Here is a 14,052-nt window from a genome sequence, read left to right as displayed (position 1 = left end):
AACAACACTTAAAGTTTTCCAGCTCAGTGGTAGGCTTGGGGACCTTGAGAGGTTACTTATCTCATGGCCCACCCTTGCTGCCCTGTGCTGTGGCATGTCCAGCATTTGGCCCTGCTTAGCAAAAGTAATTGGATCTGGGTGTTAATCTGTGCGATATCTCCAGAAGTTAAGGCATCAGGGGAACAGCCGTGCTCACGCACGCTTTCTGCTATTCCTCTTTTCCAGTGTTGGAAAAGTCCTCTAGCTACAATGATGTTTGTGCCAGCACAGGAGTCTGTGGTGGCTGGAGCAGGAAGCAGGTCCACTCAGATGTCTGTGCTGGAACCCCCAGGGTGCCTAAAACACCCATAGCTGGCCTCGGCGCTCCTCTCCCTGTGAGGCTGAGTGTGTGGACAGCTCCACCGCCGTGAACAGAGCCTCCACTGTTCTTCAGAGGGGTCTCCATACTCAGCCTGCCATTGGCCCTAAAGATGGATGATCTCAGACCCGTGCAGGGTCGAGTTGTGTGTAGACAGCTCAGAGCACTTCTGTCAACGCTCAGGGCGGAGGACGCTTTTGGACTCACTGTGGAACAGCTTGTCCTGGCCAGATTCCTGACTTTAACCATGTCAACAGAACCTGCAAAACTGATCTCACAAAACGGTGGACATGGGCAGCTTCTATCAGCACGATTACTGATAGCTTGAAGCTCCTGGGGCAAACATCATCATGGCCTCCAGAGCTCAGTGCTCAGTCTGGGCAGAAGCCAGCACTCACAGACATAGATAAGAGAGTTAGGGTGGAGATAGGACCCCCTGTGGAAGCATCCTGCTGATTGTCTAGCCTTGCGAAAGCCAGCATGTTGTTCCTTCATCTCTGTTCCTCTATAAGTGAACGTGCTTTGCATGACAACTCGACCTGAACACTCTGAGGTGTGCCACAAACCTGAACTAATCATTTGACTACACTACAGTAGAAAGTGAAGCCTTCAGGCATCATAGCACACAAACGATGCTAAGTTGGTGGGCACGTCAAAAGATCTTAACACTGCGCTGCTTTTGGTCCACGTTTAGGTTGGTTGCAACTTTGTGGTTCTGAGCTGCTGCCGTATTGCCATGTGGTTTCCTTGCAGGGTACATCTGTCACATGCAGGTCAGGGTGCTTGAGGAGGAGAAGCTTTGAGAGAAGTTTATTTTGGGCCCTGCTTGAGATTGCTGTGTCATTAAGGTCTTGGTGTGTGTAGTTAGAGGGGAGACTGGGGGCCCATGCAGGGCCTGGATTGGGTGTGGTGCACATGAGCAGATGATAGTTGGTTTGGGTTGCTCTTATAGATATAGAATGTGGCTTTGATGTGTGGGTTGTGGTGCACAAGGTTTGTATCTATTTCTGTTTCCTCCGAAACTATAGCTTTCCTCTTTCTCTGTTTATTGTGCACTCTCATCTCCATAGTGTTTTCTCAACATGCGCTTCTCCTCACCGCTGGCTCTTAAATTAGAGAGTGCGTAAGGCGGTGCGTGTGGACACTTCTTTTTCTCATTACTTCACTACTGCTCTGAATAACTCAAACAGGGAACTTCCAGTGCCTCCCACCCTTTTTGCTGTGCTTAGAAGAGCTTTTTTGCAAATTCAGTGAGAAATCAATCATAAGACCAACTGAAGGCGCTGTGTTTCTCATGGCAGTGTTTTGCTCTCTCGTCATGGCCTGTTTAGCTTTTGTTTCACCTTCTCTTGTTTCTTCTTGTTGTTACCAAACACCACTGTTCCCTCTCTCTTTATTTCCTGGCCTGCTGTCAAATACGATTGCATTAATTCCAGCTCAGCTATGCATTTCCATACCCGTTTCCTTCACCTGGCTTCCGTATAGTGCATAAATCTTGGCTCAGCATTTTAAGTTTGTGCCATATTTTCATCAAAGCTCCTTTAGCCTAAAGGCAATTAGAAGGTATCAGGGATGTTCCTGACTTCAGGCGGTGCTCAACATTAGAGGCTGCACATGGCGAGCGGTATTATCACATGTTCCATTCTGTTTCTGTTCCCCTTTTTATTATTACAGTGTTCTCTCCTTATCTGAGGTTTTTGAGGGTTGCTCAGAAACCCTCAGAAACCAAACTGCCACCAACGATTGACGTTTGTTGCTCCCTTGGCTCTTCTTTTTATAGACCGGCTTCTCTTTAATCACAGACTAGATGGAGGCGAGACGAGGTGGCCTTATGGTTTTTTCCCCACCCGTATTCATAAAAAGCCACCCCCTCTCTGCGCTGGGATTGGCTAGTAGTTACGCCTAATAGATTGGTTAGTAGTACGAACTACTAACCAATCCTAGCGCAGAAGGCGAGACCTCGACAAGCAAAGCCCAGCATGGGGGGTGTCCAATCCTAACACTGTGGGCGGGGCTACAGCCAATTCCAGCGCGATGGGCGTGATCTTATTCCAGGCTCATCTCCGAAGGTGGGGAAATCTCACTTGTAGCCAATCGCAGCGCAGGGGGCGTGGCTTACAGACAACCGGTGGGGAAAGCACCAAAAAACGGCGCTGCGTTTCTCACTGCGCCGCGCTTAGAGCTGCAGACGGAGCTGAGCGGAGCGCTGGACCTGTTTCACCCTGTCTGTTTCTACACGGCCTCACCGGAACACATGATTTAGCCTTAACCTCTTTTCTGCCATTTTAACGCGAGCTCTCGTTTTACTTTTGGAGAGAAACGTGAGCGAGTTGTGATCTAATAAAGAGGAGAGAGTAAAAAGTCAGAGGAAAAAGACTGGAGCGCATCTGTGACATTTGGACTGGAGGAGGAAAAGCACAGAAGGAGAACAACAACAAAAAAAGAAAAAAGTCTGACTTTAAAACCCTAATCTTACTCGAACTGATGACCAGAGTGGACTGCAGTGTCTCGCTGAACGCTGCTGTGAGCGGGACCCTCCTTAGTCCGAGTTGAGGGGGAAAGTTGCTCAGCCAGGCTGCTGTGTTTAGTGTAATGAAAGGTAGATGAGAGGCAGCCCGCCTGGTTCTCCAGTGTAGTAGTGAAAGGGAAGAACAGCATGTGCTGGTCTGTCTGACTCCAGAAAGAGCGAAGCGCGCGGCTCTGATCCTGTTACTGAACACGGAGATTCAGCACCACGAGACTTTCCACGAGACTTTACCCCAACATGGATTTACTTAGCAGACTGAGTGGATGTTTACTTGTGTTGTGCTTATCATCTCTGGTTCGCGGAGACGAGGGTGAGTCGGTCTTTATTATTATACAGTTTCATCCACAGGAGCTTCGGCGCAACAGTGTTACAGCCTCAGTTTAGTAGCCAAGTGTCCTGCAGTCTGGCAGTACCGCGCTCTGCACTCCGCCGTGAGCGCTGATTCCAGACCTCAGTTCTGGTTTTAGATTTGCTCTGAGGTCGGTTTGTCAGAAGAAGCTCCAGCTGTGCTTTATTAACACGGCGAGCTTTAAAACGCTTCTGGCAGAGTGAAGGCAACTGGTGTTTCCCCGCAGTGCCCCTCTGTGCGGACACTCACTGTAATCCTGTTAAACACGGCCATGAGGACATTAAGCGATTTCGACACGTTCGGTGTGTTTGAGCTCACCGACTGCGTTTAACTCAGTAAACAGGGACTCACGGGAGACCCGCGCGCTCCATACATCCACACGGGGGTCTCGACTTTAACGTGTATGACTTTGTCACCCACGAATGCGGGAAATATTAATATTTCTTTTTTCTATTCAGTGTTAAATCTCTGTAATTATATGTTCTGCGGGATAAGTGAGGGGCAAGCGGGGTTTAATCTCGCGCCAAGAATAAACATAACTGATATTATTATTATTATTATTATTAGTAGTAGTAGTAGTAGTAGTAGTAGTATTGTTATTGTTATTAATTTTATATTTTTGTTAATTATAATAGTACTGTTGTTCTGAATAATAATAATAATAATAATAATAATAATAATAATTATTATTATTATTATTATTATTATTATTATTATTATAACAAGCATAATAATTTAAATTCTATATTATGTACATGATCTTTAATTAATTAACTATTTATTATAGTCATAACATAGGATAAAAAAAAAACCCACACAGCCAGTTTCCCATTCACATTTAAACTCTTTCACTGTTCATCTGCTGCACTTACAGCACCACTGTAAGTGTAAATCTAGCATTTCAGATTTTGCGGTAGAATTGATCAGATGCCCTGCTCTCCTTTAGCCCTCCTATCTGTCCCTCTCGGTCCACTCTGCTCCTCTCAGAAAGAACAGAAATTGAAGAAACTAAGAAAATTCTCTCTAAGCCACAGCTTTAGAACTGACCATACACCAGTGTACTCCCCACACTAATACTTCCAGTCTTCCAGTCTGACATGCTGAACACAGATGATCACTGGAGAAGTTCATTCAGCTCTGGCTGAGTACCTTCCAAAGTGAACTCTTACTGCTCCACCAAACCCTGAGGCAGTGTGCTCCTCTCCGTTACTCATCAGATGGGTTTCTTAGTGTGTAAACACGACCACAAACTTCAGGAACACACCAGAAACAGAGTGATTTCACTCAGATATCATCATCATCCAGACTAGAGGCTTGTTTGCTTAAAGCCTCTCTGTGATGTGCAATATTAGATGCTGAGCTTACATGCGAATGGTGAAGTTGGTCAGAATCAGTGCCGGAAATGCCGGACAATGCAGAGCAACTGCATATCAGTGCAAACTATATCTTTTCATTATTAACTTCAATATAACCTTACAGAGACTATTTTGAACTGCTAGTTGTATTAAAAGCACCGTATAAGTAGTATAAAGTTGTCAGAGTTATGTTTAAAAAATGTTAAATATGTTAGACAGCATTTGTACAATACTGAGATGGTTAGTTTTTATAATCTATTTTGGTCTTAATTCCATTTGAAGTGTTTGAAACTGCTTAAAACAGCACAGATAATATTAATAATAAGTGTAATTTAATCATAACAAACATTTTTAGCTTTCTTTCTTTCATTATTTCTTTCTTTTTTATCTCTTGCCAAATGTGGGTATTCTGGCAGCTAGTTTGTGTCGTGTGATCTCCGAGGGGCTTCTCTTCAGGGGTCCTTCTGAAAGCCCAGCTATCACACCATCACAAACAACCGCTTCATTAGTCCATTTATGCTTCTGATTGGCTGCTTTGGAAAGACAGAGGAAGACAGTGAGAGAGTTAGAGAGAAAGAGAGAGAGAGAGTCTTTTGGCCATCTGCTTGTGGGGTGGGCAAGCTTGCTCAGTGCTGGTGGGCTGTGGACTCTCCGCTGCCTCTTGCCTGGACCGCACTGCTGGCCTCAGTTGGGCATGTGGAGGGACAAAATTAGGGTCCAGGAGTGAGGCAGTGGCCAGTCCAGCTGGACAAAACAGCAGCGCAGTCAGTCGTGCAGGGAGAGGAACTTAAGCTCCTCATCTCTGTGATTAAACATCAGTTAATTATCAGATGACATAGATAAATAGAAAATTGGCTGCTGCCAATCAACCATGCTTTTTCTGTGTCTTTGTTCTGTGGAAACATTTGACTACTAACCAGATTTGTGCATGTTCAAAAATTGTGTGCGTATGTTAGGACTGAACTGTTTGTTCATTGTTAGAGTTACTAGCTTTTGCAATACTGGTGTCGCAGAAGGCTACAATACGCAAACAAGCCCTCTAACTAATCACAGTGTGTGTTTATTTATTTATTTATTTATTTATTTATTAATTAATTAATTACTGTGTGTTGAGAGCATTTTAACCTATCAGAGTTCCAGTTGACTGTTTCTGTGGATGTTTTGGTGAAGGCATTCAGATAAATTATGAAGAAAAATAAAAGATTTATATATATATATCCTACGTTACTCCTTCATCAGCACACTTTTAATGAATTGAAAGGCATAATCCCAATACTAGTATCAGGAGCCTGAGTGCATGTATATGTGCATGTGTACTCAGGTGCTTTCACTGTGTCCAGTGATCAGAGTGTGGTGCAAATTTGGCAGAGCGTTTGGTCACCCATGCCTGGAGGCCATGCCGCTGTTGCTTTCACACCTGCAGCTGCGTGCATTCACCTGGCCACCTGTGGAGCTCCGCTGTTGTAAACAAGCACGGATACGGTGCCGCGAGCTGTTGCTGATACTATCCTTTCGAGCGCAGCACCAGCAATAGAGCTCTGCTTTAATGTCTGGCCTTGCTACATTTTACGTGTGTTTTCAGTTGGCTGATAGGAGCTTGGCTGTACTCTCTGCTTGCCTTTCCGGGGGAATAGGAAAATGTTTCTGCTTTCTAGCCGGCCGGCTATCCCGCGTAGTGGATAGGATCTGTTTAAAATTTTATCTGTTTCCTATCACGGCCCTGCTAAGCCCATTTGTCATGTTCTGTTTTTGCTGTTTTGGAGGCCTCGGGGTTATTTCATTTTCCATATGCTCATTCCTGCTTTTACTACACCCTTTGCCCTAAGTATCACTTTGCTTTTCCTCTGTCTTGCTTCCCCCTGCTCTAATGTAAAAGTCACCAGCTAGATGTCTTCTGAAGCCGCCCCTGCTTGCATCTGTGTGTTTATGTATGAGATGAAGGTGCAGGTTCACTCCAGCTCCTCCTCTCCTCTGACTCTTTATACTGTTGACACGCTCACATACTGATGAGACGCAGATGTAGGACTTTGGCAGCCTCTCCACGGCAGCAACGCGTACATGTGTGCGCATGTGCTAACACAGGGTTTGATGGCGGAACCACAGAGGAGAGCAGATCAGTGCATTCCATGCTTGCTGAGCAATCCCTCAACCAAGTTCATGCCACAGAGCACTTCTGGTTTCTCCACAAGCCGTTCGTCAGTGGAAAAATACTGCGCCCACTCCACGTTGTCTTTCATCAAACTGCTTGCCACCCGCAGAATCATTCCGCAGCGGAGTTAAAGCAAAAATAAATGCTTTAGGTTTGAGTGGCAAGCCAATTAGAGCAGCATCTGTTGCTGTCAGATCTAATAGAGTGAATTGGATAAATGTGTGGTATCTCTGAAAACAACAGCCTTTATGGAGATGCTAGTTAGTTGCCTTATCTTGTCATCATGTTGTTTTGTTTTTCACTTCTCTTTCTTACAAAGAAGAATAAAATCCCCTTTTTACTGGAAGATGCGTTTGTAAATCTCCCGCAGAATAAAGGTCAGCTGTTTGCATTCGGGCCAGTAAACGAGCATTCCCTAATTCGTTCTGTGTGTGTGTGTATGTTTGTCTCCTTTTTCTTCTCATGAGGCATAGGATGAAAAGTGCTGAAATAGTGCTATTGCAATGAAATTCAAAACAAGCAAGAGAGCCATAAATAATGCAGCTTCATTCTCCTTCTCAGCCCAGCTGCTTAGCACCGTTTACTCTTCCTTATGGCTCGAGGAGGGGAGATGAGCGAGACGATTTTGGGATGGGGTGGCGAAATGCTCTAACCGACAGGAAGTGGGGCTAATAATGCTAACTCAGTAGAGTATTGCCTTTCTGAAGGGAGGAAATACAAGAAAATGATTGTGGATGCCTCCATTGATGCACCATTGGCGTCCTCGTGATGTCCTCTATCTTCATTCTGAAAGACAAAGATCTTTAGTCAGCAGAGTTTCATGATGACAGAGACTGCGGAGTGACTTTGCAAGCGTTTGTGTGTACATGGTTAGTTTTAGAAAGGCAGTATTGATTAATGCAGTAAGAAAATCCAGTTATCTATTTGGCCTGATGAGATTTCCAGAGGAAATTAAGAATTAGCAGATTAGAACTGTTGAATGAGTGCTGATAGAGGCTTTGGGCTTTATTTGTTTTTTTTAAGCACATCTGCACTCTCTGATAAAAAGGTACTAGACTGTACCATTGTACCATATTCAACTGCAATTCCTTAGTCTTAATTTGCACATATCATGGAAAACCATATTTACCTCACTTTTGAAAGTAAAAGACTTTAATGTAGTATGAAAACATTGCTTAGGTTTCAAAACATTCAAAAGTTCAAAGTACAAATGTTCAAAAAGTACATACATTTCCATATAAGGAAACGAACTGTTTTGTGATGTCATACATCCACCTACACTCTCAGAAATAAAGATATGAAACTGTCACTGGGGCAGTACCTCTCACGTCACTGGGGTGGTATCCTCAAGGGTATTTCTCAGTACTTTTAGTCAGGGAACATAATTGTACCATGTACTGACTCCACACACCCCATCTCGTCTCCAGACTTTTTATTTTATTGTTCTGTTTTAATACATTAGGTTATGAAAAGGTACAAATACACACTTTTCACCTGGGAGAAACGTATTCACGGTACACAATTGGATCATAAAACCACTGTTGTACCTTTGAAGGAACATTTACATTGTTTGTAGCTTAGATGAACGAAAAATGTACCTGCACAGAACCATTATTTCTAACTGTGTATTCAGCCTACAACAGTTTAGCTCCACCCATTCACACTGAAGTTATAAGGAGTACTTCAGCCTAGATTTCTCTTTGAATGAGGCACAATATAGAGCAGCCAATCAGCTGTGTTGTATTTACATATCAGTCATAAAGGCACAGTAAGAAAAACAGCCTGTTTAATAATACAAAGGAATAAAGAAAGGTTAGGAAATGGTCAGGTCTTTGAAAAACCCACACAAATGTAATAAGTGAACCTCAAGGAAAATAATACAGTACAGGCAAAATGTAGAATATGGGCCCTTTACATTGACGCCATACTCCTTGTTTTGACTCCAAGTTTTTACCATATTTTTCTATTTTTTAATTGTTAGGTTATATAAAGAAGGTACATGCTGTACATACCTTTCCCCTGAGAAAGTGAATGTTAGGTACCTTTAAATCATGTTTAAGGTATGCAATTTAAGGAGCATGTTGTACCTTTGAAGGTACATTTACATTGCTTGTACCTTGATGAACAAAAATCTACCTCCAGGTAAACCAGCTGAGGCTGATCAGTCCCCCCCAGATGGCTAGCTTGGTGCTCAGTGCTGGTGGCAGAGGCTATGTGTTTTATTTTTATTTGTGTTTATATTTCAAGGTGGGCTGCTCTTGTGTGGGAGTTAGCTACTGGGATGTGATGCAATGGTTTCGCTACTGACTGCAAGCCCACATTGTATCTGAATGCACTGTTTTTGGAATCCGTCCGTGCAGCTGTGTATCATCCTTTAATTCCGCAAATCCAGTTTTGAAATGTGTGTGTCAGTCAGGATTTGCCATTGCTGCCGTTTTCAGTGTGAGGAAATTAAAGCTGCCACAACATTTTAGCATTTCAGTAGTGCGGTTGTAAGAAAATTTACATCTACCATTAAAACCTCACATATCACTTCACCCACAAGAGCACCGTCGCATCACTATCAGCTTTTCCCCACACACACACACACACACACACACACACCAAGTGCTGAGTGTGTTCCTCCCCTTGCCCCAGTCCCTGAGGCTGTGTGTTGCTCTGATAGCATGTGGCAGAGTGTGTAGATGGATCGACTCCTTTAGCAGCACAGACACAATAATTCATGAGGCCAGCACACAGCACAGCAGCAGCATCTTTCTTTCTTTCTCCCTCTCTCCTTCTCTCTCTCTCTGTCTCTCTCTCTCTCTCTCTCTCTCTCTCTTCCCTTCCTTTCTGAGCGGAAATGAATCCTCACACAGTGACAGGCTGCTGCTGCTGGGGCCCACAGCTGAGAGAGGAAGAGCACCCCCTAATGAGAGCATCAGTCTATCGAACCTGTGCTCACTCAGGACAAGACTTTCTGATGAGAAAGTGTTGAGGTGGCAGAAATCTCTGCCTGGATTTACTGCCGCACCACTGTGCACATGCTAAACAGCCCTGATGCAGATGCAGGCAGTGGGGTTGCTTCATTACTCTCAGACACAAAGTTTGTGAGGATGCTCTGATTTCGTTTTGTTCAAACCGTGTTTTTTTTTCTGTGTATACGCTGTGGTGGAGTGGTTGGAGTTGTGCTCTCTGCAGCCACTGGGGAAATGAGAGAAGGGCAGGCTGGCATATCAAATGCAATGGAGCAGAAAGCGCACCTTTAAAGCCATAATAGCTTTCCAAATGTCACCACTTGAAAGTCTATTACATTTCAAGCATCTGGTCTTTTTCTTCTTTTCAATATTTGGCACGAGGAGCTTTCAAAAAGCTGGTTCTGGTCAGGAGAGGTCCGGCGGTTAGAAGAAGGGCTGTTGGAGCGAGGAACATAGCGTTTTGGTGTCTGTGAAAAGCTGCAGGTACACCTTGATTTAGCACCTAAGAATCCCACCTATAAGCTTTGGGATCTTTGAGTGCAGGGTGCATGCGAGCTGTAATTGTTCATACAGTACTGTGGAAACCAGCCACAGACCCCAAACTGTCAATCACAACTTTCACTTCCTCTGAATCTTTTCCCAGCATCCCCCAGCGGGCCTCTCTCCGTGTGGTGCTGGAACAACACCAGATCAAGTACGGCAGTGCATGTGCGTGTGTGTTGTGTATTTCACCTAACGAGCAGTGGTGGGTTGGTGTGTGTTCAGTTAGTCTGCCCTTGCCGAGGCATTGGTGGTTTACTGTAACGGAGCGGCTGTGTATTTTTAGATCAGAATGTGTGCAATTCGTCAAGTCATGCGAGTTGTTTGCCTTCTATCAGTGCGAGGAGGCATAGCTGCAGTTTAGCGAGGCTGCTGCCTGGCATCCGACCTGAATCGTTCGCTCCCTCCCACACGGTTAAACTTTCATATGTTGCCTTGCCTCCTCGTGTGTCTGCAATATGCACCGGCTCTGCTTGGAGCCGTGGCACGGGTTAAACAGCCTGAACACTACACTCAAGAGCAATAATGAATGAGAACTGTATCAATTATTAGGGCTGAGGGAGCTGAGGCCTTGCACTGGGCAAGTGCAGTAAACATTGAAGGAGGGAGGGAGATATAAAGAGAGAGAAGGGTTAAAAGAAAGAATGGATGAAAGAGTGCCCTATCTGCACTCTGCGTGCAGAAAGGCGTCTTTGTGTGATTGCTGAACTCACAGCATTGGGCTGACCTTTGACCTGAAGCAGACATACGGCCTTGTCCGCCTGCTTCCTGTCATAGGATAGTGGCTCTGTGTGTTAGAGGGGTTATTATTCTAAAGATGTGCAGATCGTATCTGGAGAGTAAGTCCTAATGTTTGCAAATGGCCCATCCTCTGCTTCTCCTGCGTGCTCAGGATTACTTGGTCAGGACAGGCTCTCCAGACCAGGAGACAGGAGATGGGGCTTTATTTATTCTGAAACAGCACAGTGGCCTTCAAAAGATCTTCCCACAGGACATTGCTTTTCAACCTCTTCTCATTCCGCAACATCTGTAGAATGTAGCTGACTGTTACTGTGTTTCACTAAGTCAGCAGGTTTTCGGTTCTTGTGTTAAAGGGGAATTCCATCCATTTCTCAAAATCTCTGCATGGGTTAATGATTGAGAAGTCATTCAGAGTGGTTTGATGTGAAATGGTACATTGTAAAGACACATAGCCAGTCAAATTTCTGTACAGTGGTGGTGATGAGAACCAGGGATCACAATGTCTAAGAAACAAATATGCCCGTTTTGTGTGCTATCCAAAATGACCTGTGGGCATACATGTGTCTTCTGAGTTTGTAGTTATAATGTGTATAATGGTAAATAGTGCTAAATCTCATTTGGCGACCATTTTGTATAATAACTTTAAGTTAGCTGTTGGTGACCTTAAATGCTTCAGATGTCTGGTTCCTATCATCACCACTGTGAACAATTCTGACTCATTAAGTTTCTCTAGAACAGAGCATTTGACATCAGAACACACTGAATGATTTTGTTTATATCATAATTATTTAATTATGAAGACATTTTAAAAAGATGGTGAAATTCCCTTTTAGATACAGTAACTGTTGTCCATAGTAATCAGCTATATGCTACAGATTCAGCAGATAAAGATTAGGTTGAAAAATGCTGTGGTATTACTTTAAAGTCAACATGAATGGGGAATCATGTTGCCTTTTCCTTCCATACCATGAGGTATTACAGAGGGTCTCTGAGCTAGCTAAGCGTTTTGGTTAATACGTGGGGGTGACTTTATTATTCCCCACCTCCTGGTGCAAGTAATCAACACTCAGCATGTTTTAGAGTCTGCAAACGTCACTCTTGGTGTCTTTTTAAATGGTATGTCTGTGATGGATTGTGCTTAATATGAACAGGTACATGAAATAACAGGGGAAAAAAAGGTCCATTTTGATTTCAGGTTTCACTGCAAATACAGTCAGTCTCACTGATTCAAATTATACTATTTTAATCTTCCCTACTGAAACATGTGAAGCTTCCTGTGGAATCAGATTAATTGCACTTGTTTAATCATGTGAATCCCCTGTAATCATGCTCATTGAATCATTTGAGCTGTTTCTGATTCTCTGCCTTTTGCTTCATTCCAGAGCCATGTGGTGGGCAGCGTGACGCCAGCGATGCAGGCTATATCACCACGCCAGGTTACCCTCAGGAGTACCCACCGCACTTGGACTGCCGCTGGGTTATCACAGCCCCCGAGCCATCCCAGCGCATTGTCCTCAACTTCAACCCCCACTTTGAGCTAGAGAAGCTTGACTGCAGGTGAGTAGATACTCATACAACACAAGCATTGAGGTATAATACTGGGCCAATTTTTATAAATAATACATTATAAGTGACTCAATCACTGCTTCAATATGTCGTATGTCATATGAAACATGCATGCTTACCATGTCATCCTACATCAGACCTTTATAAAGTCTTGTACAGCAGCCAGTGCTACATTGTGCACGGATAAATGTGTTACGAAGGACTAAATTAAGTTTCACTTTGCTGAATTACTCATAGCTCTTTGCTGAGCTGTGAATGCTCAGAGTCTCAGGCTGCACGGCAGATGGAGAGTGAGCTTAAAGACTGGCAAGGTTTTTTCATTCTGATGAGAAGTTGCTAATAGACTCAGGGCAGAAGGCCATTGATATTCAGTGGTTTTTTGGACACTATTCCCCACTGCTATTAAATTCATGCCACAAGACCGTAGCGCTTCCTTTTTTGAAAGTGTTGAATTCAAGCAGGCAGTAGAAGCTTCCAATCTGTCTCCCAGCTACGGTTGGAGTATCTCCCGGTGCCCAACTGGAGACTATTGAGTCTGGCTCAATCGTCAACATCACAAATGCCTCAAGGAAGCTTGTGGTGCCTTCTTTTTAATTAAATATCCAATAAACAAAGCTTCGCCTCATCTCAGGGATTTATGAAAATGTACAGTAAGAATTTGAGGGCATTCCTCTGGCTTGGCAGCTGCTGTGGTGATCCCACCCCCTGTTGGTCAGTAGTGGAAATGCAGGGTGTGAAGACTGACCAACGATGAGGCTGATTTCATTTCAGCCCAGTTTTATAGTGAACACTCAGTGTTTTCTGTGAAATAGGATGCAGTCAGCAGGGATATGGGCTCACTAGGTTTTTAGAGTCTGTGACATTTTGAGTCATGTTTCACAAACTGTTTTCAGCAGACTTTTGTAGCAGGCCTACAAAGCTTGTCACAACCTGCCACCTCAAGCACTCTCTCTTACTCTTGCTGTAGATCGCCCTTTATCCTTTTGCCATTTATTAACATTTTGGCTGTATTAATTATACATAGATGTGTTTTTAACAGGAGATTTCTGAAATGGGTTCTGACATTCCTTTGTTGGAATTGGAGCATTAATATTTTACTACCTGTTATTGAAAGACTTCTCTCTTAGCACTCTCTCACTCTCAGCTAACAGGAGAGAGAGAGAGAAAGGTGGGGGAGTAGAGGGAGAAATGGAGGGTTTGATACATCTCTCCTTCCCCCACTTTGCTTACTCCTCAGTGATTTGTTCAACGCCGCTGTTTTTTTATACTTTTCCTGTGCTTCTGCTCGATTGGCAGAAGAGTCTGCACATTCCATTACATCACATGTCTCTTATGGTGGGTCCTCTGGAGAGGAGCTGCCTTTTACACAAGTCCATTAGTAAACAGAACTCCATACTAAGACGCTTATTTATTTATGGCGACCTGCTGCGCATCATGCTTTTTTGGAAACGAGGTGAGTGGACATTTTTCCCCTAGTTTCTAGGAGAGGATGTTCTTGGGTTCAGACGAA

At 43.9% G+C, this 14,052-nt stretch overlaps 1 protein-coding gene across 4 annotated transcripts in view; it reads left to right on the top strand.

The window, feature by feature from the left end:
• The first annotated feature begins 2,532 nt into the window (after window positions 1–2,532).
• nrp2b (neuropilin 2b) overlaps window positions 2,533–14,052 on the top strand; it is a 99,049-nt gene continuing 87,529 nt past the window's right edge. For all 4 annotated transcript variants that reach the window (XM_036568533.1, XM_036568549.1, XM_036568558.1 and 1 more), the window contains exons 1-2: window positions 2,533–3,195; window positions 12,359–12,533. In XM_036568533.1, the coding sequence (XP_036424426.1) occupies window positions 3,123–3,195; window positions 12,359–12,533 (248 nt within the window). In that variant the 5' untranslated portion in view covers window positions 2,533–3,122. The remainder of the gene's footprint in view (window positions 3,196–12,358; window positions 12,534–14,052) is intronic.

This window comes from Colossoma macropomum, unplaced genomic scaffold (genome assembly GCF_904425465.1).
Source record: "Colossoma macropomum unplaced genomic scaffold, Colossoma_macropomum, whole genome shotgun sequence".
Classification (NCBI taxonomy): Eukaryota; Metazoa; Chordata; class Actinopteri; order Characiformes; family Serrasalmidae; genus Colossoma; species Colossoma macropomum.
This window is presented reverse-complemented; position numbering and strand designations above follow the sequence as displayed.